General features: G+C 39.6%; 1 protein-coding gene across 1 annotated transcript in view; it reads left to right on the top strand.

Moving 5' to 3' along the window:
- The window catches only part of NME7 (NME/NM23 family member 7), a 93,616-nt gene that overhangs the window by 22,985 nt on the left and 44,796 nt on the right, over positions 1–25,835 (top strand). The window contains exons 4-7 of the mRNA XM_084300465.1: positions 4,771–4,881; positions 8,602–8,652; positions 11,090–11,297; positions 14,216–14,321. Coding sequence (XP_084156591.1) covers positions 4,771–4,881; positions 8,602–8,652; positions 11,090–11,297; positions 14,216–14,321 — 476 coding nt within the window. The remainder of the gene's footprint in view (positions 1–4,770; positions 4,882–8,601; positions 8,653–11,089; positions 11,298–14,215; positions 14,322–25,835) is intronic.

Genomic DNA, 25,835 nt, shown 5'->3' with positions numbered 1-25,835 from the left:
AGAAATTTTCTATAATTTATGTAATTTGCTCCAGCTTTTTTTTGAAAAGAGTACAGGATATTTTCTTAGGTATGATGTTCCAGGGAGCCCTATTCAGCTCATTGCTTGTTCCCTCCAACTATGTGGGCTTATTTTGAGCTCTTCTTGAAGAGGTGTAAATAACTGGGCACACAGGAAGAGCTGCAAGTTTTAACACTCTTCTTAGTCTTAACCTCACAAAAACATTGACTTGGAAATAACTGCGCTAAGTTTCCAGAGGGAGTTCTTCAGGTACTTTTTCTTCAAAGTGGAGTTGGGAATGGTGGAAGAGTAGCAAAGCAGGTAGAGAATAGCAAAGGAGGGCTTCTGTATGTGTTACTGCTCTCGGTGTGCCTTGTTGGAGCCTTGGGTAGATTACATCTGTCTTGTTTAGGGTTTTTCTATCAATGTAACTTTTTATAGCTGCGTATTTTCTGCTCTGCCTAAACTAGCATAAGCCCTGGTGCTGATGCAGTTAAACCAAGAAAAAGTAGCTTGTGATAAAATGGCATGTTCTTCTCATCAGGGAAGCTATATGTGTCTACAGCAATGCTGCAGTCAGCAACACCAGAGTTGTGTCAGTGAGGTGGTCCTGGGAGAGTGGGTGAGGTTTTACACTGCTCTACAAAAGGAAGGAGGGAATTTATGACATGTCAGCTGTTTGGAAAACATTTTAGGAATGTCGACTGAAAGATAACATAGATATGCAAGTGGTGTTACATATTCAGAATGGCCTAGGGGAACACAGTGAAAGGCATCTTAAACAGGCAAGGGATCCTCAAAATCGGCTTTCTTCACAGAAGCTAGCTTTCACCGGGTAAACAGGGTCATAGTGAAGGAGCCCTTGGGCAAAATGGTTGCATATGGGGTGGTTGTCCCTTTGGCCTGGGCCTAGCAGCCTTTACAGCAGCTATTAGAGCTATTAATTAAATAGATACAGTAAGATTAACACAGTACATAATAATTCCTAAAGATAATTTGTAGTTGGAATTCTACTAATGATTTTATAGATGTCGTATGAAGAGAAACATTTCCCTGTCTTTTCTTCCCTGTGTGCTGTACAAGACTACTTGTAGTTTATTTTGACTTCGGAGGTACAGTCATTGGTGACTGAATATGCACGGAGACAGGGCCAGAAAAGACCTATAAAGAAGACTGAGAAATGTACATTAAAAAAAAAAAAAAAAAAAAAAAAAAAGATTTTTCAATTATGGGCCTTTGTTTTTTTCAGAAAAGCAAGTGTGACTCTAGGGACATGAGGCACAAAACAGATGTATTAAGAGACCAGTTTTTACACAGGCCCTTTCTTGATTTAGGCTAATAACAATTCAATGACAGTTCAATGACAATTCAATGTAGCTTCAGATTGTTACACTTATTTTTTTCTGTCCTGGGTCAATTTTTAAAAACAGCCATATTTGATTGTTTTTCTTTCCACTCCCATCCCAGTACATTGTAAGGAAAGGATCACAAACCATGCCCAAGATGGGTAAGTAAGCACATGCTTGCCTACCCATTACTTACCCATAAAAGTGATTTCTGTTTCTCTGGTCCTCCAGTTGTGATCCCAGGTGGTTGTAACCTGACGTAAAAAACTGTCTGACTAGTGTGTCCTTTCTAAACAGACTATACTCAGAGTCAGTTAATACCTTCGTTTTTGAAAACTGTATGAGAAAGCTTGTGTCTCAACCAGAAATACTCAAATTCTTTTATGATTGGATATGCTATTAATATGCTTCCAGTCATCGACATAATTAATGGTTCATCCCCTACCAGACATAAGCTACTGTAGATATATAAGTCCTATGATTAGGAATAAGTAGATCTCACAGGCATAGCCACATCATGGGTTGTGCACCATTCCTTTGATCACTTCCCATCTTCTGTTTTTTCAGTACTCACTGGAGTACTGTCATCCAGTCCTTCTGAAAATGTAAGTAAACATGCTTAATTCTTTCTTCTTTGTTCCTAGACATAAAACTGTTTCAAAAAGTACTTTGCAGACTGCATCACGTCAAACCACAAAAACATATTGCTAATTAAAACTAAAAATAGGGCACATGAATCAAAATTCAATCTCAGAAACAGTCTTCAGCATCCTGAATTATGTTTTTTCTTACCCCATGTGTCTCTGAAAAGCTCATACTGAAATGTTACAGCTTATACAGCAATGCTCGAGAAAAGATAATAAAGGAATTGCTCAATGCAGTATTTATTAATGTCTTCTAGGGAAATTACTTGATAATGTAATGCTTCATTACATATTGCTAGGAATTACAGTTTTACTGGAAAGCTTGAAATTAGAAAAATAAGGGTCAGTTTATTTCTAGTATTAGCAGTCTGTGCTGAACAGCCTGTGTAGTAACATAGATTTAAAAAAAGTTCCTCAAGGAAATGCAAAGTGCACTGGAGATCTTATTCCAGTGATTTGATCCTTGGTGTTCATGGTAAACGAGAAAGTTGAGAGCCTCTTAGGTCAGGGTGCACATCATGCCTCGTGTGACTGTGTGTGCACATCAGTCTAGCACACAGCTGTTCCCCCTCAAGTGCCTTGATTCACATGGCACATCCTGTCATATGATAAAGTGTCCCAAAACGAAGTAGAGCTGTGATATCCTTGGGAAAGGTGTTGAGCAGTCTGTGGGCCATATGAGTTATGCTGGTACACTTTCCTGTACAGTGGCCAGAGGTCAGCTTTCCTGGTCTGAAGACAAGGCTAAACCAGTTTTGTTTTACACTGTGATGGACGGAAGCATAGGCTCAGCTGACTACTCTACTGCAATTTCTGATAACGGCCTGCACCCCTAGTCCACAAGCCTTTTGGGTTATTTTTCCCAACAGATCTGGGCCTATGCTGAACTGTGTAAATTAGTTTTCTGATGCTTGAGGAAATCTATGCTTGTTTCTGAGCCGTGAAGGTCATCTATGCCTCTCGCTTGCTTTCAGATGAAACGTTACATGCATTCAAATTTCCCTCTTTCCATTTCTTGGCCCTGACATCTCCCTTCCTTTACACTTGCTGTAGAATAGATAGTCTGTCTATTCCCAAAGCATCTGACAATCTCGTGTCACTTGAGGTTCAAAGTAAATGTAGTGAAAGTTCATCCGTTTTCTGTAGCCTCAGCATATTTGTTCTCACTAGAATATGTTGCTGCAAACCTAGAGGTTGCTTTCTGTGCAATGATGGTAAATAAAATGAGAAATTTGCAGTTATTTACCTTGCGTTTATGGAAGTACTGCAATAAAAAAACCTATCTTGGGTAGCCTTCGTTATTGGAAACAGTGTAAAAGATGGAAAGAGCTCTTTAGGATTGTTGGAGACGTGGAGTCTCAGAGATACGGGGCTGAATAAATCATCTGTTGATTTGTAAGCTGAGCACATTTGAAGCTGACTCACCACAAGATGAATGCAAATAGAAAATGCCATTTTACAGACCTTCTTTTTGTGCGTGTTACTTTTGATTAATAATACGTTTAGTGCTGATGGTGTACTTGGTCCAATGCAAAGCACACTAATAAAACCGTCCTAGCCTTGGGGATGTACAGTATAAAAAGATAATTATTGAGAAGACAGGATGTACTTGGAAACAAAGATGTGGGGGAGAGTGTAGAGATTTTGGGATTGGTCTCCCTTAGAATATAGCTGTCAGTCAGTAAAAGAGATGTAAAACCTCCCTTCGTAACCTTTTATTGTGCCTGTTAACAGTGTCAGCCAGTTGACATTCCAACTGTATAATATCATGAAGTGTATGTACCGTGCTAAGCACAATTTGATCCTCTTCTCACTGGGACATCCAAATATTTAAAAAGTAGTAATAAAATAATCATTTCACTTTGAGTTTTATGGAAGAGGCATATGTTTAAGTAATATTTTTAGAGAGAGAAGTTTAACAGCTTTTTATGTATGTAATGATTTACATAGGGAGCTGAGCAAGGTTAAGGAGAAGGAAACAAATGAGTTATGTTCTAACGAAGAGCAGGGAGTGGGGAGCATAGGGAAACTACCTGTCATTACAGCAGGAGAGAGATGTGCTTCAGCAATTTGATAAATGTATCATACTTCCTTCTGACGGAATATTCCTCATAGCTTTTGTGCACCAGGAAACAGTTCTTTTCTATCTGTTGTTAAAGACCCAATTGTGAGACTGTGAAGTTACCAACTTTAGATGTTTCCTTGGATCCTTGCAACTGAAATCCCTGAATAAAATCTCTCAGACAAATTGCACTTAAAAAGCAATTTAGGTGTTAAATTATGTGGATTCTGTGGGAAGAATGTCAAAAAAAACAGACAAGTTTTCAGCATGCAAGGAATTCCTCAAGTCTGAAAGAGAAGCAGCAAACTTCGAGTGTTGATTGTGAAACAGTTGCTCCGAGCTCGGGGTAGGAAAGGTAGCTGTTACTGCGGAACAGAGGTACACACCACTCCAGGAAGCAGCCAGATTGTTTGCTCTCAGAGTGAGGGGAGAAGCTGGCAAATAGTGATCCGTGGTGGAACACTGTGGGCTGACTTGGCTTAGGAGCCATGGAAATTGGACTGTGCAAAGCTCATTCTTATCAGAATAATGTCTTGCACAGGCATTCAAGAACAGCGTGGAAATTGATGAGACACTGGGGCTGGGATGCTTAACTGTGGCAGAATTTCTCTCTTTGATGTGATGTTTTTCTGTCTGAATATAAACTCAACATGCACACTAAAAGCTTTAAGGAAAGAAGTGTTGGCAGTCTCTCTTCTATTTTTTTTTTCTTTTCCAGAACATTGGCTTTGATTAAACCTGACGCAACACCCAAGATTGGCGAGTTAGTAGATATCATTATTAATGCAGGATTTACAATAACTAAGGCCAAAATGATGATGCTTTCAAGGTAAGGAATTTTTAAGGTCAGCTCTATTGTATCTAAATATTCTTTGTGCAGTTAAGGCCATTCTTTCTAGCTATCCCATGTTGTTCCACACATTAAATCCATTCCAGTGAGTAATAAAGGGAAGACTCATCTGTTTCATAATCATGTGTAGGTTTCTGAAAGCATGTAGAGAATTAAGCTAAGTATTACAAAGTTCTGTGCAAATGAGTATGGGTGATTAAATATAGAATGTCTCTGGATGAATCCAAGGTGACTAGCATTACTTTAGCAATTCAGTAGTGTTTATTAACCACACGTCTGTATGTGCTCACCTCATGGATTCCTGATACAAACCATGCTGCTGATTATAATTCAGTTGTCTTAAAAGGAGTGAGTTTCTTCACTCTTAGTCAATCCATCATCTTAATTTCTGCTCCCACAACCTTGCTTGCTTTTTAATGACTAAAAGTCCCAGGCAAAGCAAGTGATCTTCTGATCTCAGTGCAGGGTTGAACAGAGTTTACTCATGCATCTTTCTACTTCTCCCCACCCTTTGCTGCTCTCCACCTGCCTCACTCAGCAACAGGAATATAAGAAAGCATTTTGCAAAGGAAAGAACACAGATGGTTAATTTACCCTAGAAGAATTCCTCAAGGGTACCATACAATTTCTCAGTTGCTGCTTTGCCAAACCTATTGATATAGAACATCTTTATCAAAAGAAAAGCTATCCATATTAAATAATATCATTATAATGGATTCTTGTGGTTTCTATGTGAGGTCAGGAGCAATTTTGCCCCAGCTCAAAACCTTTTTGGCTTTTTGAAATCCTGATAAAACAACTATGTGACTCCCTCCTCCTGACTCTGTGTTCATCTGCTGCAGTGTTTGATACTGGTCCCAGATCCTCCCTCAAATAACTCCCGTTCATGAGTTCAGGTTTGTAACAACAATTTACAATTCACAATGTCTTTCAAGCTAGCATTTTTTGGCTTGCTCTCCTGCAGTCTGAGATATTTGATCCTGAAGTGTTGGGTGGTTCTTTATTTCAGTTTCTGAGAACTTGAAGAACTGTTGAGCCAAGTCGTGTGACTTGAAGGAAATGGAAACTTGGAGATTTAAACTTTTATTGCCTATTACTATTTAAAACATCCCTGCTCGTCTTATAAAATTGAAATTAATGATTAATAAGCACAAGATTGAGCTGCAAGACTGGATATATTTAAATACTATATGAGAGTTTGTGGTTTCTCTGCATAATATACTCTGTTTCTTGTGACTATGCCATTTTAAAATGATAAAACCATGGCTTTGCCAAAGTCTTCTCCCCCTGAGAAGATCCGTCATGCTTGTTCAAACTGTCATCATCTATTGCTTTCTGTAAAGAAATTATTACTGACATTTATCTGGCAATCTCTGTTAACTTGATTCACACCTTCTGTAAAAATTGTAGCCAAGATATAAAAGTGAGGGCAGGCACCTGATTTGATAGGTCAGCTCTCTAGTCACCTAAGTTAATCATATCTCAGTTGAGTCTGCTGAGTCTATTATTCCCACATGAACACTGTTTTCTTTATAAGCAGAGAAATAACGAGTGAGATTAAATGAAAAAGGAGCTAAGCTATACAGCACAATTGCAGTTTTGTATTTCTTGAAATAGGAATACTTAACTGAGTAGTAGAGCTCAATTTGTTTCAGAAAAACATCCCTCAAATATTTCTTCATATTCAGAAATAATAATGCGGAGTACTGCATACTTTTTCCCATTTGCTTTCCAAAGTTATTCGGTGAATTAGTTTCAGAAGAGGATATTCTGATGAAGTACTGAATTGGAAGCAAAAAAAATCTAGACTAATTTTCAGAGTATATGTTTGAAGCTTCAGATCGCAAGAATTCCAGTGACTAGCGTCATTTTTGAACAATGTCACTGCCAGAGTTACGACATGGAAGGAAAGCATGTTATCTGTGTAGTCAGTGAAAATCTTTTGAATGGCCCATACTTACATGGAACTGAAACTATTCACTTTCAATGTGCAGGCACTCATTTAGTTAAAAAAAAAAAAGTAAAAAAGAAAAAAAAAAAAAGTTGAGGCTGTTCAAATCTTTGTCGAGGTTAAGAAAATTGAAATATTTTTAGATTCTTCTTTAGGTTATTTCTTTCCTCTGGTAATATCAGGCTTAAGTCTGGACTGCAAATGGAGAAAGATATGAAAAGTTGCACAGCAGATGATGGTATTTTGACTTTGTTCAGACTTTGAGTCTGTTATTTGGAATACATGCCGGTCATTTATTTCAGTTGAGGGGGCTGCTCAAAGTGAGCAAGATCATGGAGACCTGAAAATTTCAGAAGACTGTTTCTATAGGTAAAAAAAAATTTCAAGATGGGACTCCTTCAGTCTCTCTGCATCTCTGCTTTGGTAGTGAGATTTGTACCCAGACTAGGGGTGAGCAGTATTGCTTGCTTTCAGCTGCCAGTCCACCTGCAGAGCTTGTCCATCTCCACAAATTCCCACTTCAGAACATGGTACACACCAGGACTGTACACACCTGGAGCAAGCCAAGACCAAGCCTGCACTTCCAAACTGGAATTTTGAAGTTGCAGTTGCAAAATAACAGGGCTAGACTTGAAAATCCTTGTGGATTCTTCTAGCTGTTGCCATGCGGAGTATGTACAGTGGATGTAGCAAGAGTTAAACATGGGAAGCAGATAAGGAAAAAGCGGGAGGAGAGTAGGCTTGCTCCCTGCAGCAGGTGTAAGGTGGAAAGCCAAAGAATGGTGTGCCCACAGGTGGATGGAAAGTGGGTCTGCACCATGGTCCCTGAAACTTGCATAGTCCTGCTAGCTGAGTGCAACACTGCTAGCAGCATGGCTATGACAATGCAGAGCTTAGAGAGGGCCACCACCCCATTCGAGTGATAAATATTCTGGCATTTAGCCTGCAGCAGCATGTGCTTTGCTAGCTGGGTGCTTAGGTACTGAGACTAGGTAGCAGCTGGAGCCCAGACATACTGTGTATGCTTGCTGGCCTTTATTTACCTGACACCATGAGGAGCCCTCCTCATTACGGAAACCCCTTGCTATGGGAGACTGCAGTGTGTAGTAACTGGTGTTTTCCCCAAAGAGAAGTGCAAGACCAAATTCACTGTTCAAGTAGAAAAGTATAGGAGAAATAATTTTTAGTATGGAGGACATTGTGCTGCCCATGTTATTTGTAATTTTTGTGGCTACTGAGTAGAAACAAGGTTATGCAATATTCTGTTGTGCTCCAGTGTAATCAAACACCAGCCTCAATAAGGAAATAAATTCCAGTGAAGCAGATAAATTGTTTATTTATGTTTTAAAGCCAGACCTCATTAACTAGCTTACACACTGAAAAAGAGCTGAAAGATGAAAGCCATGTAACTGTAAATGGCTTATCAAGAGGGTGTCTGTGCTGCGTTTGTTTTCCAACCTGCGAATGTGGGGACCAGCAGTGACCCTGAAAATCCGTGTTTACGGGCTTCAGCGATTACTTCCTTTCCAGAACAGGCTCGTAAGGGGAAGTCAACTACACCTCTAGCCATGCTAAATATGACAAAGATAAATGTAATTTCTGTTACTGGACGTGAACACCCCACAAGCTGTCCATCTTGTGAAGACATTACCTGTAGAAACATATTGATGAATGGTAGTTTGTGGCTTTCAGGGGTTTTTATATGTACATACATGCATATATGTATATGGATCTTTTTATTCTTCCAGAAAAGAAGCAGTGGATTTCTACGTAGACCATCAATCAAAACCTTTTTATAAGTAGGTATATCATTTTCAGCTTGACATACATATTTATTGAATGCACATGATTCCTTTGCTGTATTTGTCACTGCAAGACCATGGGAACATCAGGGCTTGTCTCTAGTTGAGTGCAGCTCTTTGAGAAGTATGCACACTGCTAATCTTCCTCCAGGGACAGATCCTTATTCCAGCTATCCAGGGTTTTAACTCTCACTTTTACAGCCTGATGATATCAGGGGACTGTCTTTGGTCTCTCTGAAAAGAAAATGTTCCAAGCACGGCAAAACTTCAAAGCCAAAAGAAGGAGCGTCTTCAGGATCAGAGTAGAACTTGCAGGTAATGAGAACTGTGAGGAAATACTTACCTGTGAGAACTGATTTGTAGCAAGTATCCCAAATCACAGGTAACTGAAAGGATGGTGCATGAGGCAGTTGTTTACCATACTGCTACTCTTGGGCAAAATGTCAAACTTTGGTGATGCTGGACTGCTTTTCCTAACATGGAAAACCTTAGTCTTTCTGTAACTGATCAGGCTGACACTTATGTCCCAGACATTTTCAACAACCACCTTTCTTTTCCCTCTCTGCGTTTTATAGTCTACTTCTTTCAGGAAGAGAGTGTCACTCTGCCTTGTGTTTTTTGTGGAACATGGTTTTGCACTGTCGAAAGATCTGATTTCAGTGCTGTTATGAAGTGCCTGGGTATAAGGATCCGCCAACTTTTTTGCAACAGCAACTGATCTATTTTGGATCCAAACCCAAGCCCTTCACTGAGGCGTGTGACTCTAGGCTATGCCTGACCACTTTGGAGATCAGAGGAAGATTTAGAATTGCCTTTTCTTCACAGACTAAGTTTATTTGAATATGTTGATAAATAAGCAAGAGTTTTGCCTGTGGTGTTGTTTCACAGATACCTATCTACACTAACAGTAGCTATCTGAGGAACCACGAGCTTTTGTCCTCTGTGATGTACCTGGTCTCCCATCCTGCAGTCCTATCAGCTACATATTCTGTACAGGACTTTTCTCTAATTTACAAACAAATAGTTATAAATAATTACAAACCAAATAGAGCAAAAATCTTCAAGCAGGTGAAATGTAAATTCTGCGACCCATTTATATTTAGCATTTTATTGCTTGTCTGTAAAGACTACTTTCAGATTTAATTTGCAAGTTCACTAGTCAATGCAAGTTTGGTGAATAGTAAAAAAAAAAAAAAACAACAACCCTACTTTGGAAAATAATGTTTTTCATATTAAAGAATTAAAATTATAAAATGAATGTATTTAATATTCAGAATTAGACTGCACAGTAAAGAGTGTTGTGGAAATCAGTTTCCTTCTTGGGTATGTATATACATAAACCATTTAACTATCCTAAAGAAGCAGTCTCTCAAGAAGAGAATGTGAGTTCTAGTAGTATCCAGTAGCTTTTCCCACTGTAGATACTTTACGTTTATGTAATTCTTTATAGTTTTAGTATTTTTCCTTTAGCAAAGAGCTAGTAGTCTTCTGTCATGCCCACTGATCTGCACAAATGATCATTAGGAAAAGGATGGATGGAGAAGCATTCATGTCCACAAGTAGAATTGTGTAAAGCCTTTAAAAAAAAAATAGTGCAAAAAGCATTGAATAAACTTTCTCTTTTGTTGGTTCTTTCCAGACTACACAGTGAAAAGACAGGATTGTCATTATGCATGCTCTGTAAAGATACAGAATTATAGCTGTGAGGTTTTTTTTTTCTTTCTCTTTTGAATAGAACATCTGGGTTTCGAATTTTGGGTGGTTGCTTTTCTTGTGAGATGGTCAGGATAGGAGGCAAGCTGCTCCTGACAATCTCTTCTCCTTTCTCATATTCATCCCACCAAAATGAGATAATTTCTGCTTATGCCAGAATGTGATAACTTATTTGTGTTTAAGTCCTGCCTTTGTCCCAAACTTTCAAAATCTTACTTCTCCCTCCTCTCCTGCTTTGGATTTTGGCTGTGCAAGCATTGACTTGGCATGCACAGAGGCCAGGCAAGCGAAGCACTCCATCCTAACAGCAGCACTGAGGTTGTGTCAGTGAGGACCGTGCACAGGGCAAACGTAAGGATCCTGAAAGTCACTTGTGCAGAAGAGATATGCTTAGGAATCATTTCTGTCAGAAAAATCACTAGCAGGGGGCTTTTTCACCATCACCAGTACTGATCTTTTAAAATTTATTTTGAAACCTAACGTACTACACAGTAGCTTGAACTAGTTTGTGTTATCTGATTCTTTCTCTACAATCATAGTAAAAAGAGAGACTTTGCACATGACCCAGTCTAACCTCCTCCCCGAAGCAGGACAACTTCAAAGTCAGATGAGGTTGCTCAAAGCCTTGCTGAGTTGACTTCTGAGCATCTCCACTGGATAGTATGTTTTTGTTGGCTTTAATTTGTAGCCTGTATCACCATATGCTGTTTCTGTTTTGCAGTGAGCTTCTCCATTTTATAACAAGTGGTCCCGTTGTTGCTATGGAAATCTTGGGAGATGATGCAGTTTGTAAGTGGAAAGCATTACTGGGGCCTGCAAACTCTGCAGTGGCTAAAACTGATGAACCAGACAGCATCAGAGCAAACTTCGGACATGATGGCATTAGAAATGCAGCTCATGGCCCAGATTCAGTTGCTTCAGCTGCACAAGTAAGTTTTTGACTGGGTGTATTAATTAGCTTTCTTACTAACATAATTTGGTAACGTAGCTGGGTCAGGAATTCCTCTTTTTTTTTGTTTTCCCATTTGAGTTCAGAATTAGTTTAGGTATTCTTCATGGATCCTTCTTAGCATGGAAAAATAAACTGTCTGTAAAGATAAATTGTGTTTATGTCTGTCACAAAGGGAAATCTTGGGCACTTTGATCAGGAGAGCATGCCTGGTCATTTTTACCATCTTCTGCGTTTCACTTACTTGTTCTCCTCCACAGTCCTCACTAATCTTCTGCTTGCAGCCCACTTTTCTCTGCTGTTATTGTTCATAATTAATATTTATGAAGACAGGACATTTTGTATTGTTTTGTGTTTTGAAATGTAATACAGTGGGCCTGGCATTGATGAGTTTGGTTCTCTTTTGCTTTGTTTGCAGTCTGTGTCTTTTGTTAGAGTTAAGAAAAAACCCTGGGGCTGGGTGATAGATATTACCAGCATTTCTATAAAACTTATGCGCCTATTCATGTGCATCGATGTGGGGTAGATACGTTGATAAGCAATGGCTAGGACAAAGTTTACCTAACAGTTATTTGGTATTGCACCATGGTACCTTAGCTCTAGGCCAGCCTGGCCTGCCGGGCCTCTTTGCATGTCCCTGGTTTTGACAAGAAATCACGTTCAGGACCTGAAGCTTTTTTTCTGATGGCAAGTTTGGTGGAGATGGTATGTGTTTGGAAAGAGTTTGGATGAATTTGGTCTCTGGTGAAGTGACTTTTTTAATCACAAAAGTCTTTGTAGTTCAGATTAAATAGCCAGATGCCTTCATGTACAAAGGGAAACGTTTCTCTTTGTTCCTGTGTACTGCCACGACAGCTATGCCAGCTTTTGAACTGAGAGTGTAGGGGAGAGAGCATCTTTTAGCACACGACTTTGATTATAAATTTAATTAAGTGTTTTGTCTTAAGCTTGTTGTCCTTCTTGCATTTCATTATTTTTAAAAGGCAGTTTGAAAGCCTCACTCATCAGCGGTATTTCTTTGACAGGAGCTATTATATTGCTGAACTTCTGCAGACGTGTGCATCTTTGTGGTGTTACTGATACCAGTCTCTGATAAGTCCACTGAAATTTTGAATTTAGCAGCCCTGTGCCTATTTTAATCTAGTAGGTCCAGTATTACATGGTTGTATTGCAGCTGCCATGGAAACTAGCTGGCTGCAGCTTGCAGAAGCTTTCCTGAAAAGAAAGAAATATAAGATAGAGGGGCCTAAACAAACTCTTCTGAAAGAAAACCAAAGTCCCAGCCACCTGTAATTAATGTATTGTGAACTAAACAGTTAAAGAAGAAGACTGCGTTATTCTTTTTTGGGGCTAAATGATAAGTGAAAGTAGCCCTCTAGTGCAAGGTGGTGTCTCTCTTTCTGCAGGCCAAATTTGGGAATTTGTTTATGTTAGGCATAAATTAAATGTATTTTATTTTTAAGGCACCATTGGGTTTTTGTTTGGCATTTCATTATCCCAGTCCATCAGCATTATATATTTGCTTTGCTCTTCTGGCTTTTAAGAGGCAAAAGAAAGTGTTAAATGTTTTATATATTTTGCTGCCTTTTCCTGGCTGCTGCTTTTAGAGCAAACATTGGTTAACAGAGTGGGACAAGGTCTTCGAATCATGCAGCATGTCATCAGAAGACGGATGTAAGAAACTAACCCTTTTGCCTCAGATATGCAAAGTTAAATTGTAGATCATTTTCTAGGAGAAAAACAAAACACACTTTCCCTACCATTGGAAGATCCATTAGTTAAAATTGTATAATTGTTCAAGTCAGGATTACAGGAATTGTCAGAATGCCATGAGGTAAAGACTGCGAGATAGTTAAGTCTATTCCATCTGAATTCAGCTAGTAAATTAAATGAGACAATTCCAGGAAATGGCCTTTAGCGTTGTTACTGTTACACACAAAAAATCAGATAAATTTGGTAGTAATATCTCCAGGATATTATTATTTCCCTTAAATAGAAATTCATCAATTCTCTTACTTAATTTGACCAATAAGTCTTAAATGGAATCTGTGTCTCGAGCATTTGGCTAATGTTTATTGGCAGATTGTGTAAGCTATGTGAATAAATGATATGGAAAGAAGCGTGAAGCTGGTAGTGAACAGTAAAAAAAACATCACTGAGGAAAAAAGTTCGGATGTCAGGCTTACCCCAGTATGGTCTAAGACCCAGGCTTCATGATACTTGAATAGCAATGGCAGGAAGAAAGGAAGTAATTGGAGGCAAAGAAGTTCTTTTGATCCATCCCAGAAATCAGAGCAATTGAGTTCATCAGCTTCCATTCACTAAGACCAAAAAAAAAAAACAGAGGGGAGGGTCAGTAAGTCATGAGAAGGGAGTCAACAATTTTAGATGAAGTTCAGTTGTTTAAAACAAAAGGAAAAAATAGTTTTAAGCAGGTGGGATGGAGGTCAGTTTTGTATATAGAAGAACTGGATGCTCATTGCATTTTTGCTCATGTGGAAGAAAAAATGGTGTGAGAAAAGGGAAGCAATGATGTGTCTATCTGGGAGTTGATTTGGGAAAGATGCTGAGGAAAAAGAGAATTCAGAAAACTGGGAACACCTCTGCCAACTGATTGTGGCAGCAGCATTTTGAGTGCTCTGAATGGAAATAGATTGCATTGTAGAAGTGGAAGGGAAAAAATTGCAAGAAATATTCAAACTGTGATTTTATGATTGTAGTAATGTTGCCAGAGAGGGTAAGATATGTTTGAGAGAATATTGTAGGGGAAAAGTGTTTAGCACAAAAATCCATAATTAAGGTTTATTTTCTGTGACTATGGATACTTATGGTAAAAGTTGATGTTTGATGTATGTAGCTAGATAAAACTAAAATGTGTTAAATTACTGTTGTTTTCAGGAGCTGGAGTTGTTCTTTCCCTCCAGTGGAGGTCGTGGACCAGTCAACAGTGCAAAATTCACAAACTGTACTTGTTGCATTATTAAGCCTCATGCAGTTAATGAAGGTAAGCTATGCAGATAGTGGAGGTGAAACCAGTGTGTGCTTTGCTGTATCCCATGATCGTTCCTGTGCTACTTCTTTTTGCAAAAAGTGAAATCGCAAGAACACAGAATATATTTCATAGTATGTGCAAAAGTATGCAAGTACTTCATCTTTCATGCATGTTTTTTATTTCTGCAGTTTACTTCCATGGGTTGAATGCTGTTTGGGTGCTTTTTAATTTCAGAATAAGCAGTGAGAGGTGAAAATAAGGAAGAAAAATCAAATTATAAATGAGATTCAATGAATCTGGCTGTGACAGCTTACCATATCTTTTCTCCTGTCTGTCCACCAGACTCATCTAGGGGAGGTTAGCATCCCCACAGCAAAATAAAAGCAAAACATCTGTCTATATTGCAGGGCTTTCCGTTCACACAGTAACATGTTACATTAAAACTGCTCACAAAGGGGTATTTGTTCTGATACCAATCTTGTTCTCCTGACTGCAGTGAGGATGGAAAGTAGCGAAGTCTTATTTACTCTGTGAAAGGGAGCCAGAATCTTGAAACATTTGTTGGACTCCATGATGCTTTCTGTCCCAACTGTTGCCATGCAGAAATAATCTCACTTTTGTGTGCTCTACTTAGATAGAAGAATATGTGTAAGAGCAGTGACTGCAGTAAAATATTTTGGTTCTGGCACTTCAAAAATATTTCTGAATGCAGAATAAATATTGCCACGTGAGAACATTGAGGTTTTTCATGGTAAGATGTGGACCACACCACAACATTTTAATTACTTCTCTCTGGTTAGCTGAAATAGAAACAGTGGAAGTGGCCAGAGCAGTTTCCAGGCCTTTCACACCTCAAGTCTGAAGGGCTTGGTGAAAGAAATGGCTTTTACAAGAAAGAGTCTTGCATTTACTGTTGGTAAAAGGCCTGTTATCTCTTTGAGGCCTTGCACTGTACTTGCTACTGATAAAGTCAGCAAAGACAGAATGATGTTCCTCTTACCTGGACAGCAGGTGAAACTATGATATTAGCTGAACACTTGCAAGAGGCAAACTTTACTGTGGCAGGATTGTTAAGGTCCTTAATTTTTCAAAATGGCAAAGTGGATGGCTTGAGCTGTGTATTCTCATACTTGAGATGTAATTTCTATTGCATATGGGGGGTCAGACTCTTACTTAGTGAGTCCAGGCCTTCTTCATTTTAATCCTCTTCGTTTCTGTAGATTTCATAGTGCCCTGTCTGACACTTTTCTTTTGTCTTGAACTACTCAGATTTTTTTCTAAATCAAGGGACAAATTCTTGCTCCATTTGCACTCCCCTCTGTATGTTGGCTTAAGGGAGGGAAGAGTCACTGTGGCTGGGCAGCGATCTCCCCTTTTGGTGGAAAACATTGGTGTGGCTTTGCATTGAGTCTGGACTGTTCCCAGTGGGCAGCTTGAGGTGAGATGAATCCTTCACAAAGGCTGCAGGAACTCTCCGGCATCATCATCCCGATGGGCCAGGAACGTCCCAAGGAAGAGGATTTGGCTTTTTTAGCTTGTCTTCAGTCTTCCTTAGTCTTTCTTGTCCTCTTTAGCCTATCACAGAGTGGTATCTCTTTTGGAAGTCTTGGTTCCAAAGAACCAGCAGGAAGCACTTTTGCACCATCACCAGTTGGAAGAGCTGTGCACAGCAGAGTAGAGAGCTACGTACTCACTTTACAGCAGTTTTTGGAAGACTTAATTCTGAAATAACTCTCTTGCAATTAAACTGTCTGGTTTAAAGCTGAAGGAACATAGCCTTTTTCATCTATTGATTCCAGAGCTTTTATTTTTTTTTGCATGCTATGTATCCAGTGACAGGCTGTCCCAGCAGAAGTGCCACCATTCCTCTTTCCCCTTAGAGACTGCTTTGGAGTCGAAAGAATTTGGGGAACCTGTTCAGACTCAGTGGTCTGTAACAGAGGAGTGAGGCCCTGCTCATCTCATCTCCCTTTTAACAGCTATTAGTAACTGTTTGATGATACCTGAGACATTCTGGTAGTTCCAGCAGCATCTCCTGTATCTCAATTAAAGTAGGTGCTATAGCAACTAATGAGCTTCCCTCTAGGCAAAATAGCATGTAGGAGACCGTGTGGTCTTAAAGAAAGGCAACTTGCCTCCCCCTCAGGAAACAGCACCTCTCACTGTGGCCGTCCACTTCTGCCATTTCTAGCAGGAAGAATGCAAGGTGAAATGTGGCAGCTGGAGAGGGGACGAAATCCCACGTAGCCATCAGTGTCAGGCAGCAGTGCAACTGAGGCACAGAGAGGAAAGTTATGTGGGTCAGAGCAGCAGAGCCTCTTATGCATTGCAGATTTGATTTGTGCTCTACAAATTTTCAGTATTGAGTATCTAAAAATAAACCTTTTTGTAATTTCCTATGCACTGCTGAGGCTTTGAACTTATCTAATTACCATGAATATAATCTGCTCATTACACGTGTACAATTATGTGAAGTTTCACTTACACGCTTGAGTTTATACAGAGCCGTAGTCTTCTGCAGGAACATTTGACTGAATTCATGATTTGAATTCTACTTTCCTGTCCTTTTCCCCCCCTTTTTTTTTTCTTTTTTGAGCTGAGTAAATTGCATAACAAGTTCTTAGAAGGAAATAGCAGATATTTTTCACTTCCAGAAAATGGTTTCCTCAAGCCATAGGTAAACAAAGAAGCTTTTCGGTGAGCTTCCCTTGCTGTCGAAAGGCTGGATCAAACCTCCAGTTTGCATCAGTTAATTCAAGGACAGAGCTACTTCTTAGTAGCTGAATTTGGTTACTGTAGAGGTTTACAGGATCCCGCCCAGTGCTGAAGTGGTGGAAACTCACAGGGTGTTTTATCTCCAGCCTTGCCGGCCTGCTCCCAGCCAGCACACAGCAATGCCAGTCGCTAAGCAGGCCGCCATGTGGTGCCGGGCCCTGCCACCTGCAGCCTGTCACTGGAGGGTGACAGGTAATGCAAGTGAGAGTACCCAGAGTACCTGGCAGGCTTCAGAGAAACCCTGGGGCCTGAGGAGGGGTGTTGGGGAAGTTAGGTGATGCTCACAGAGCTGGTGGTGCAGGGGCAGGGAGGGGTGGTACCACCGGCCCTCAGAGAACATGCATCATGTGTGCCCCTCAGAGCAGGAGAGCAATAGCTATTTTGTCCGTGTAGTGTCCACATAATTTCTGTTGAGGTTCAGCAGCTGGGAAATTGAAGAATTATCTGGGAAGGCCATTGAAACTTGTGCCCTGGACTAGGCAGCTTTAGCTTGCTCTCTAGCAGCTCCTCCCAGTGGACTTGAAGCACTTCCCTGGCTGGCTGGGAAGCTGGCAGCAGCCAGCTGGCTGGATTTGAACTTTGAAGAGGGCTTGCAAGAGCACTCCAGTTCCTCTTTGCTGGGGATGTGAAAGAGTGAAAAAGCAACGTGACACAGCTCCATGTAGACTCAGTCTGACCGGGGCTGTGTCTGAGGGATGCGGCCTGGTTTGACCTCTCTGGAATCTGCCACACTTTTAGGTGTCTTTTAGCTTCCTCCTTCTCTTGTCTTGGGACCAATTTTCAGCCAAGGAAGATGGTAACTAGCAAGCACAGCTCTTTAGCACTTTAAATGTAACATTAGTTACAGCACTACACTATCTGTTTTGTCAGCAGAAACAGTGTTTTGTAGGTCACTGAGTGGGATTAACTTTAATTTATTATGTGTAACAGGTTAGTCATGTTTGCTGTAGGAATTAGAATTTGATATTTCATGACTTTCTTGGCCTAAAGTTTCTTTAATGTGACTTTTTCTTGGTTCCCTTGTGAAACAAACAGAAAAAAAATGATGAAAATAATGATGATCAGGCTATAAAGGCTGAGATCAGAAGTGTGTTATATTTCACTTTTTCGTGTATGTAGGTTACAGCACAGAGCTTGAAAGTTGAAGCCCTGTCTTCCATTTCTGCACTCCCAAGCTAAGACAGGGGTTCTAAAGACAGTCTTGCCAAAAACAGATTTGGGGCTAGAACTGTGCCATGAACTTGAAAAACAAAACTTCTAGTTGGGAATTCATTAGACCTGATGCAAACTGAAAGGCCTGCCTAAAGACAAAGGAGCTTCTGTGGTCTCATAGAATCACAGAATGATGGACTCAAGGGCTTCTGGGTGTGTGGCTGCCTACACAGTTACATTTGTTCTCCTAGGATGTGCTAAGCTTGAGATTTTGTTCTAATGTTACTGGTAAATTGTACCCCTGTACCTTATTTGTACTTAAAAGAAAAAGTTAATGGTGCTGTCTACCACATTATTCTTCAATTAAGTCTCATAGAAAACAAAAGGAGCAGGACTTTTTTGTTTGTTTGTTTGTTTTTCCAAATGGAAAAGATATTCAATGGAAATATGATTTTAGACCTGCTCTGAGTGGATGATAAATGTTAAGAGAGCTATCGCCAGCTTTCCTATCTTAATACTTTTTGGACTGCATTAGCAAGTCACAGAGCTTTATATTGATCAGCAAAATGCTGCATGACAGGTGACAATAAGAATCATATTTCCTTATTTATGTAAAGACTTAGTCAGAAAAAATGTAATTGAGAGTAGTTCTTTGCTCTAAAGACAAATCTAACTTTGTCAAAACGAATACCAAGGACAGCAATTCAGTCTGCAGCAGGTGCAGAAACACGGTTTACTTATGTAGGACCTCAAATGCAGTTACTTTACAAGAGATGGTGGAGAGAGGAAGACTAAAATCCAGCATTGCAGTAGATTATGTGTATGACTGAAAACAACCAGAGATCTGTTCCTGACATGCAACAGACCTGTTGCTCTTTGAAAGAGAGAAGACGTCAATGTGAACCTGTTCAATTCACCTCTGTAGTGTGCTAAATTTAATTACGTGCATGGGGTTAGGAAAGGAAATAAGCTGGAAAAGAAAAAGAGGATGTAATAGGAGAGGTGCGAATCTGTCATCATTCTCAGGTCAAGATATTTATCTCATTGTGTTTTAGCAAGCTAATTAGTGTACATTAGATACAACTTTTAAAAATCATAAACAAGCTCTGGAAATTATTTATTCTCACCCTGGGTTTTTAAATAGACTTAAGTTTGCATAACTCATTATTTTAATTTCCAGGAAACTTCAGAAGTAGAACAAGCTTTTCAGAAAGCTGTTTTCTCATACTTTAGAAAAAAATAGCAATACAGTTTTTTCATAAGTAATCCAAAAGTATATATTCTGTCTATAAGTATACATTATAGAAAGGTAGAAGGCAGACATTGTGGACTTCACCTCATTGTAGGCAGAAACTTGTACCTTTTCTTTGTGTCTTGTCTACAAGGTTGAGTGCAGAGAGGCATCAGTGATGAGAGAGATGAACACAAATCACAGAATCACAGAATTTTCTAGGTTGGAAGAGACCTCAAGGTCATCGAGTCCAACGTCTGACCTAACGCTAACAGTCCCCACTAAACCATTTCCCTAAGCTCTACATCTAAACGTCTTTTGAAGACTTCCAGGGATGGTGACTCCACCACTTCCCTGGGCAGCCTGTTCCAATGCCTCACAACCCTTTCAGTGAAGAAGTTCTTCCTAACATCTAACCTAAAACTCCCCTGGCTCAACTTAAGCCCATTCCCCCTCGTCCTGTCACCAGGCACGTGGGAGAACAGACCAATCCCCACCTCGCTACAGCCTCCCTTGAGGTACCTATAGAGAGCGATAAGGTCACCCCTGAGCCTCCTCTTCTCCAGGCTGAACAAGCCCAGCTCCCTCAGCCGCTCCTCGTAGGACTTGTTCTCCAGGCCCCTCACCAGCTTTGTCGCCCTTCTCTGCACCCGCTCGAGCACCTCGATGTCCTTGTAGCGAGGGGCCCAAAACTGAACACAGTACTCGAGGTGCGGCCTCACCAGAGCTGAGTACAGGGGGACGATCACCTCCCTAGCCCTGCTGGTCACACTGTTCCTGATACAAGCCAGGATGCCGTTGGCCTTCTTGGCCACCTGAGCACACTGCTGGCTCATATTCAGCCGACTATCCACCATCACTCCCAGGTCCTTCTCTGCCTGGCAGCTCTCCAACCATTCCTCTCCCAGCCTGTAGCTCTGCTTGGGGTTATTGCGCCCCAGGTGCAGGACCCAGCACTTGGCCTTGTTGAACTTCATGCAGCTGACCTCAGCCCATCGGTGCAGCCTATCCAGATCCTCCTGCAGAGCTTTCCTACCCTCAAGCAGATCGACACACGCACCTAACTTGGTGTCATCTGCGAACTTACTGAGGGTGCACTCGATGCCCTCGTCCAGATCATCGATGAAGATATTAAAGAGGACCGGCCCCAGCACCGAGCCCTGGGGGACGCCACTAGTGACTGGCCTCCAACTGGACTTGGCTCCATTCACCACGACTCTTTGGGCCCGGCTATCCAGCCAGTTTCTAACCCAACGAAGCGTGCGCCAGTCCAAGCCAAGAGCAGCCAGTTTCTTGAGGAGAATGCTGTGGGAGACGGTGTCAAAAGCCTTGCTGAAGTCAAGGTAGACCACATCCACAGCCTTTCCCTCGTCCACCCAGCGCGTCACTTTGTCATAGAAGGAGATCAGGTTCGTCAGGCATGACCTGCCTTTCATAAAGCCATGCTGACTGGGCCTGATCACCTGCTTCCCCTGCAAGTGCTAAATCTTTGCATGAACTTCAGAGAAGTACAGTGGATCATTTGCAGTGTGACCTCTGGATATTCTCACATGCAGTATGGCAATTTCAGTGCTACAGTTGACTGAAACTACTTAGTAAAGCACTGCACTTTCAGATGCAGACCTTTTTGCAGATATGTTTGCACAGAGAGAAAATGCATTTGTATAAATTAAATGCACTCTGTCTCTTAGATTTTCCTTGAATATATTATAGACAGGGTGTTGCAGTGTTCTGAAGTGTTTGGTGGTCTGGTGACAATTATTTTTTATTTTTAAGGAAGTGAGAAAAAAATAATTAAAATAAAAACAACTTAGTTTTCAACTTCTGAATTAAGAAAAAAAAATTACCCTCCGTGAGAACAATAGTCCATCCACTTACGTCTGTTTTTTACATTCTTTGCTGTAGTTGTAATGATGGATATTCTGTTCTTGAGGTGTTTGTTTTTTGAAACCAAGCCTATGTTGTTTCTTGATTATTTCCTGCATGACGTTTTAGCAACTTGGCATTGACTTCCCAGCTTAGACTGACTTTGAATTTCAGTGGCTAGTGGGGAAGCGGCATTTATTTTTCCAAGTATGAAAAATATTTTTTACCTTTGAATCAATTAAGGTAGAGGAGAAAGTGGACTGAATCTGGAATTCGTTTCTGACATTTTGATGCAGGAGGGAAGAGAAGGAGCTATACTTCATTGGAAGAAAAAATAATCAAATGGCACAGCCAATCTTTGAGAAAGATCATAAATATCTCATACTACTGGAAAGTTTTCCAGTAGTGTTCAGTAGACTTATGTAAGTGTTGAATATCATCTTTGTGCAGAGCTTTTAATATTTCGGAAAAAAAGATATGAAGAAGGAGTATTTATTACTGCATTTGGGGATTTCCATTCTTAATGAGTTAGAGAAAAGGTCATACTATAGTTACACTTAATCATTTCTAAGAGTGGTGCAGGAAATTTCAGGTTAATGAAACTACTTTCATTCCAAGAAAACTGATAAATCAAGACTCTATACATTCATTTAATTCACTTACATAATGATGATACAATGGACATTTACCAGCATGTCTGCTGTGAAGGAAAAACATGCTTTACTGATCTTTGAGTTCTCTAAGTATGTTTTACAGAAAGGAAGGTAAATCAGAGCCAGATAGTATAATTCGCTTGAACATCAGTGCTTTCATCAGAGGCCCTTGGTGTTAGGAAACCAAGATTTTCCTTCAGTGAAGTAATTTGCATGTTTGGATCTGTGCAGCATAAGCATCTGCTTAGCTTTAATTTTTTTTCATGAACGCTGGACTGGAGACATAAGCATGTCAAATTAAAAGAGTTTTATAAGTCTTGGCATCTATCCTTGGGCCAGTTCTTGTCAATATTGTAATTGGTGACTGGAATGGGGAAGGACAGAGCATGCCCACTACCAAGCACCTACTGCAGTTTTGGAGGATGTGATCAGAATTCAAAACTGCAGAAATGAAGCAATGTGAAGAAGAGGAAACTGAATATAAACAACTGCACAGCATGTCATGGAAAAGGGAAGACAAACGCACAAATATGAAATAGTGGAGGGCAGGATATCAATAACAAGTGTGTAGAGAAGAGTTCAGAATAGTGATGTATCATAAGTACAGTCATCATCATTAACGTTGGACACACTTTGTTTAGTTTAGGTTTATTTACAGTAACTTGTTCTGCTCAGTGCTGCAGAGATCCCAACTCGTGTATAGCATCCAGTTTCTGGGCGCTCTGTTTCATGAATAATGTAATCGGCTGACAGCAAAAAGAATAGGAGATTCAAACAAATTGATTTTTGCTGAAAAATTGAAAGGTTTAATTTACTGAACCTTAGATGGAGAAGACATAGATACACAGCTTTCCATATATAAAATAGAAAATATGTGCATATTTATTCCTTCAGACGAAAGAAGATTTAATCTAATCATTATGGAAAACTCAGAAGTATATTGCTGGCTTGATAAATGGGGATGTAATGGAACCATTGTTACCAGAAGTTTTTGAGAACATTTTAGAAAAATTAAAAAAATACAGCCATACGTAGTCTAACTTCACCGTGCCTGTGAGCAAAAGATAAACTACCTAATATCTTGAAGTCCTATCTTACTGCCTTTTTCAAATCTGTGCATGAGGAGAAATGTAAGGTATTGAGCCTTAAAAAGAGTCGAGAGACAGAATGCAGGAGTATGTGAGTCTTTTGCCAAGGCAAAAATAAATGGTAGAGCATACGGTGTGTTTACTATTGATCTAGGGCAGTGATTTGGCAAACTTTCCATAGGAAGGGAAATACAAAATTAGTAAAGGCTGGAGCAGATTCTAGGGGATCTCTTGAGGATTTTAACCTCCAGAGTTGAGTTAATTGACAGCGCAATAGTAGATTCAAAATATTGTTTATAATTATGGGCAAATGCATAGTGCAAGGAATGATTTTAACCACTTCCTCTTTGTAATTGGAACCATTCATGAACAGTCCCATGCACAATGTTTAGTTAGGGATTAAAAAAAAAATCTATAAGCATATGAATGGTTTGGATGATAATACTATATGCTATCATACAAAACAGTGGTACAATCTCAATTAAAATATTATGTTTCATTTTGTTTATGCTCAGGAAATAAGCAAAAGTAAATTAAAATCATGATATAAACATTCTCCTAGCCAGAGTGATTGAGTATAGTCTTTTCAAGTTAAAAAAAAATCACAGTTGATGTGAGAATGGAGTAAAAAACAATTAACAGCCCTAAAAAAGAAAAGAAGAAAAAAGAACAACAAGACGAATATTTCCTTTTAAGTCTTCTAACACAAGAACAATGAAAAACAGAAACCTAAGCATTTCTGTTTTGTTGTTGTTGTTGTTGTTTTCTAAACATCAATATGAGTTCATCATACGTGTTGCAGAGGTATTGATCTTTCCTTCTTAATCTTTCCTTTTTCTGCAGATTCTTTTCTCTAACATCATCCACTGCACAGTCAACTTGCTGGGCATTTTCTGTAGCCTGACAGTGATTTTGACTTGGCTTTTTGTATAGGCCTTTGTATTTGAATTTTAAGCGTGATTCTTCTCATCTGTTCCCATACAATAACTCCCAGAATTATGATTATTATTTTCCTACAGGTTTTCATCATTTTGTGTCTCAATGCCTTGTCTGGAACTCACAAGTGTGGTTTTCCCTTGTTTGTACTGGTTCAGAAAGTTGAGTCAGGGATTAAAACTTTGAGCCGTTCACTCCCTTTGAATCTTTCTGCTGGCTCCTTTTCTCAGTCACATCACAACCTTGGCCATTTGGGTTTCAGGGCCGCTAAGATTTATTCTCTCTATGTGTAATATTTCTTGTACCATCTTCTATTCTCCAGTCAAGAAGTGGCAATATCTTCTGTCTTCATCCTTTCATTATTTTCAAATGAATAGTTTGTGAAGATTTTCACCAAATGTGCCCTTGTGTGTTGATAGAGTTCTCCATAAATATCTGTAAAGCTTCCCTTTAAACTACTTTTACATCTCCTTTAATGCAATGCCTAGAAAGAAATCAGGAGCGATGGAATATCTTGGATTCAATCAGGTGAACAACATTCTCTATCATTTGCTTGTATATTCCTTTTTATCTTTTGTCAGTTACCCCTTTTTGTTAATCTGTGTAGCTTTTGAACTTCCCGTTTCTTCTCCATTTGCCCAGCATAAGGCTAGGAGATCAATAGCTGCAGATTATCACTATGGTTTTGCGATGTCTAGAGAATGCATGTTTATGTTGTTTAATAAGAACGCCCAGAGTTGCATGGTTCTAAAGTGGAAAAGCAAAAGAGAAGGGATAGATAAACTTTGCTCTTCAGAGGATAGGTTGGCCAACTGATAGGAAGAAATGCAGAAATGAAGAAAGATGGCTGTCAGCTTCCTCCTTTTGCACTGTTGGCTGATCAAGTGAGAACTTCAGCTGAAACACATTGAGGAGGGCCAGCTCTGAGTCCCACTTTTTCTTCTTTTGGAATTAAAAAAAGACTTTGTTCAGAGCCAAGCCTGAGCCTCTGGGACAGGACCTTAAAGCTTGACAACAAAGAATCAGATAACCTTTTTCATTTCATTATAATGCAAAGGAAAAGTGCATTTCAAAATGTCAAAAAACAGACATGAAATGAAATAGCTACTTATACTTAGTGGTATTTAAAGTATCCAGTACCAGTTACTTCTGAAAATATGTTATTGGATTAGGTAGATCATTGATATGATCGGTCATGGCAGTTTATATATTCCTGTGAAAAATTGTTTGTTGTTCCTGAGAAATTATTTGTAGTTATTGGAAAGGTATTAAATAAATGGCACATAGAGATTGAAATGAAGAAGCCAGTTCTTGACTTGCCTTGCCTTCAAGGCAGTCTGTCTTACTTAATAAGCTTTTAACAGTGGAATGGTTAAATTGGGAAACAGGCCAAGAACCAAGGGAAGAGAATGTAACGTCCTTAGTCATAGGGCTGGTGGTTAGTAGTGCCCTGGGACTGGCAGATCTCGGGAACACAGCTGTGACATCCCAATAATTAAAATGCTGTTAGGTCAAAAGTGACTTTTGTGAACTGTTTTATTTTTATTTTATTCCAATCCACAATTCTGCAGAAAGTTGTAACATTTTTCAGTCTGATGTCTCCCCTGCTATTTTCTGCTCCTTAATGAAGTACAATTTTCAAATATTGTGTTGTGAAGAAACAAATTGTTGAAGATCAATGTAACTGATGAGATCTTGGTGCCTTACCATTTTATCTGATTAAACTGTGTTGAGAGATTATCTGTCCAGTATGAGGTGCATAAATAACATAATGCTGTCTAGGAGACATAAAGTGCTCTCGCTTTCTCTCTCTTTCTGTCATTTG

The sequence above is a fragment of the Netta rufina genome (assembly GCF_964035555.1).
Source record: "Netta rufina genome assembly, chromosome: 1".
In the NCBI taxonomy this organism is placed as follows: Eukaryota; Metazoa; Chordata; class Aves; order Anseriformes; family Anatidae; genus Netta; species Netta rufina.
The sequence above is the reverse complement of the archived record's forward strand: the minus strand, read 5'-3'. Positions and strand labels throughout refer to the sequence as shown.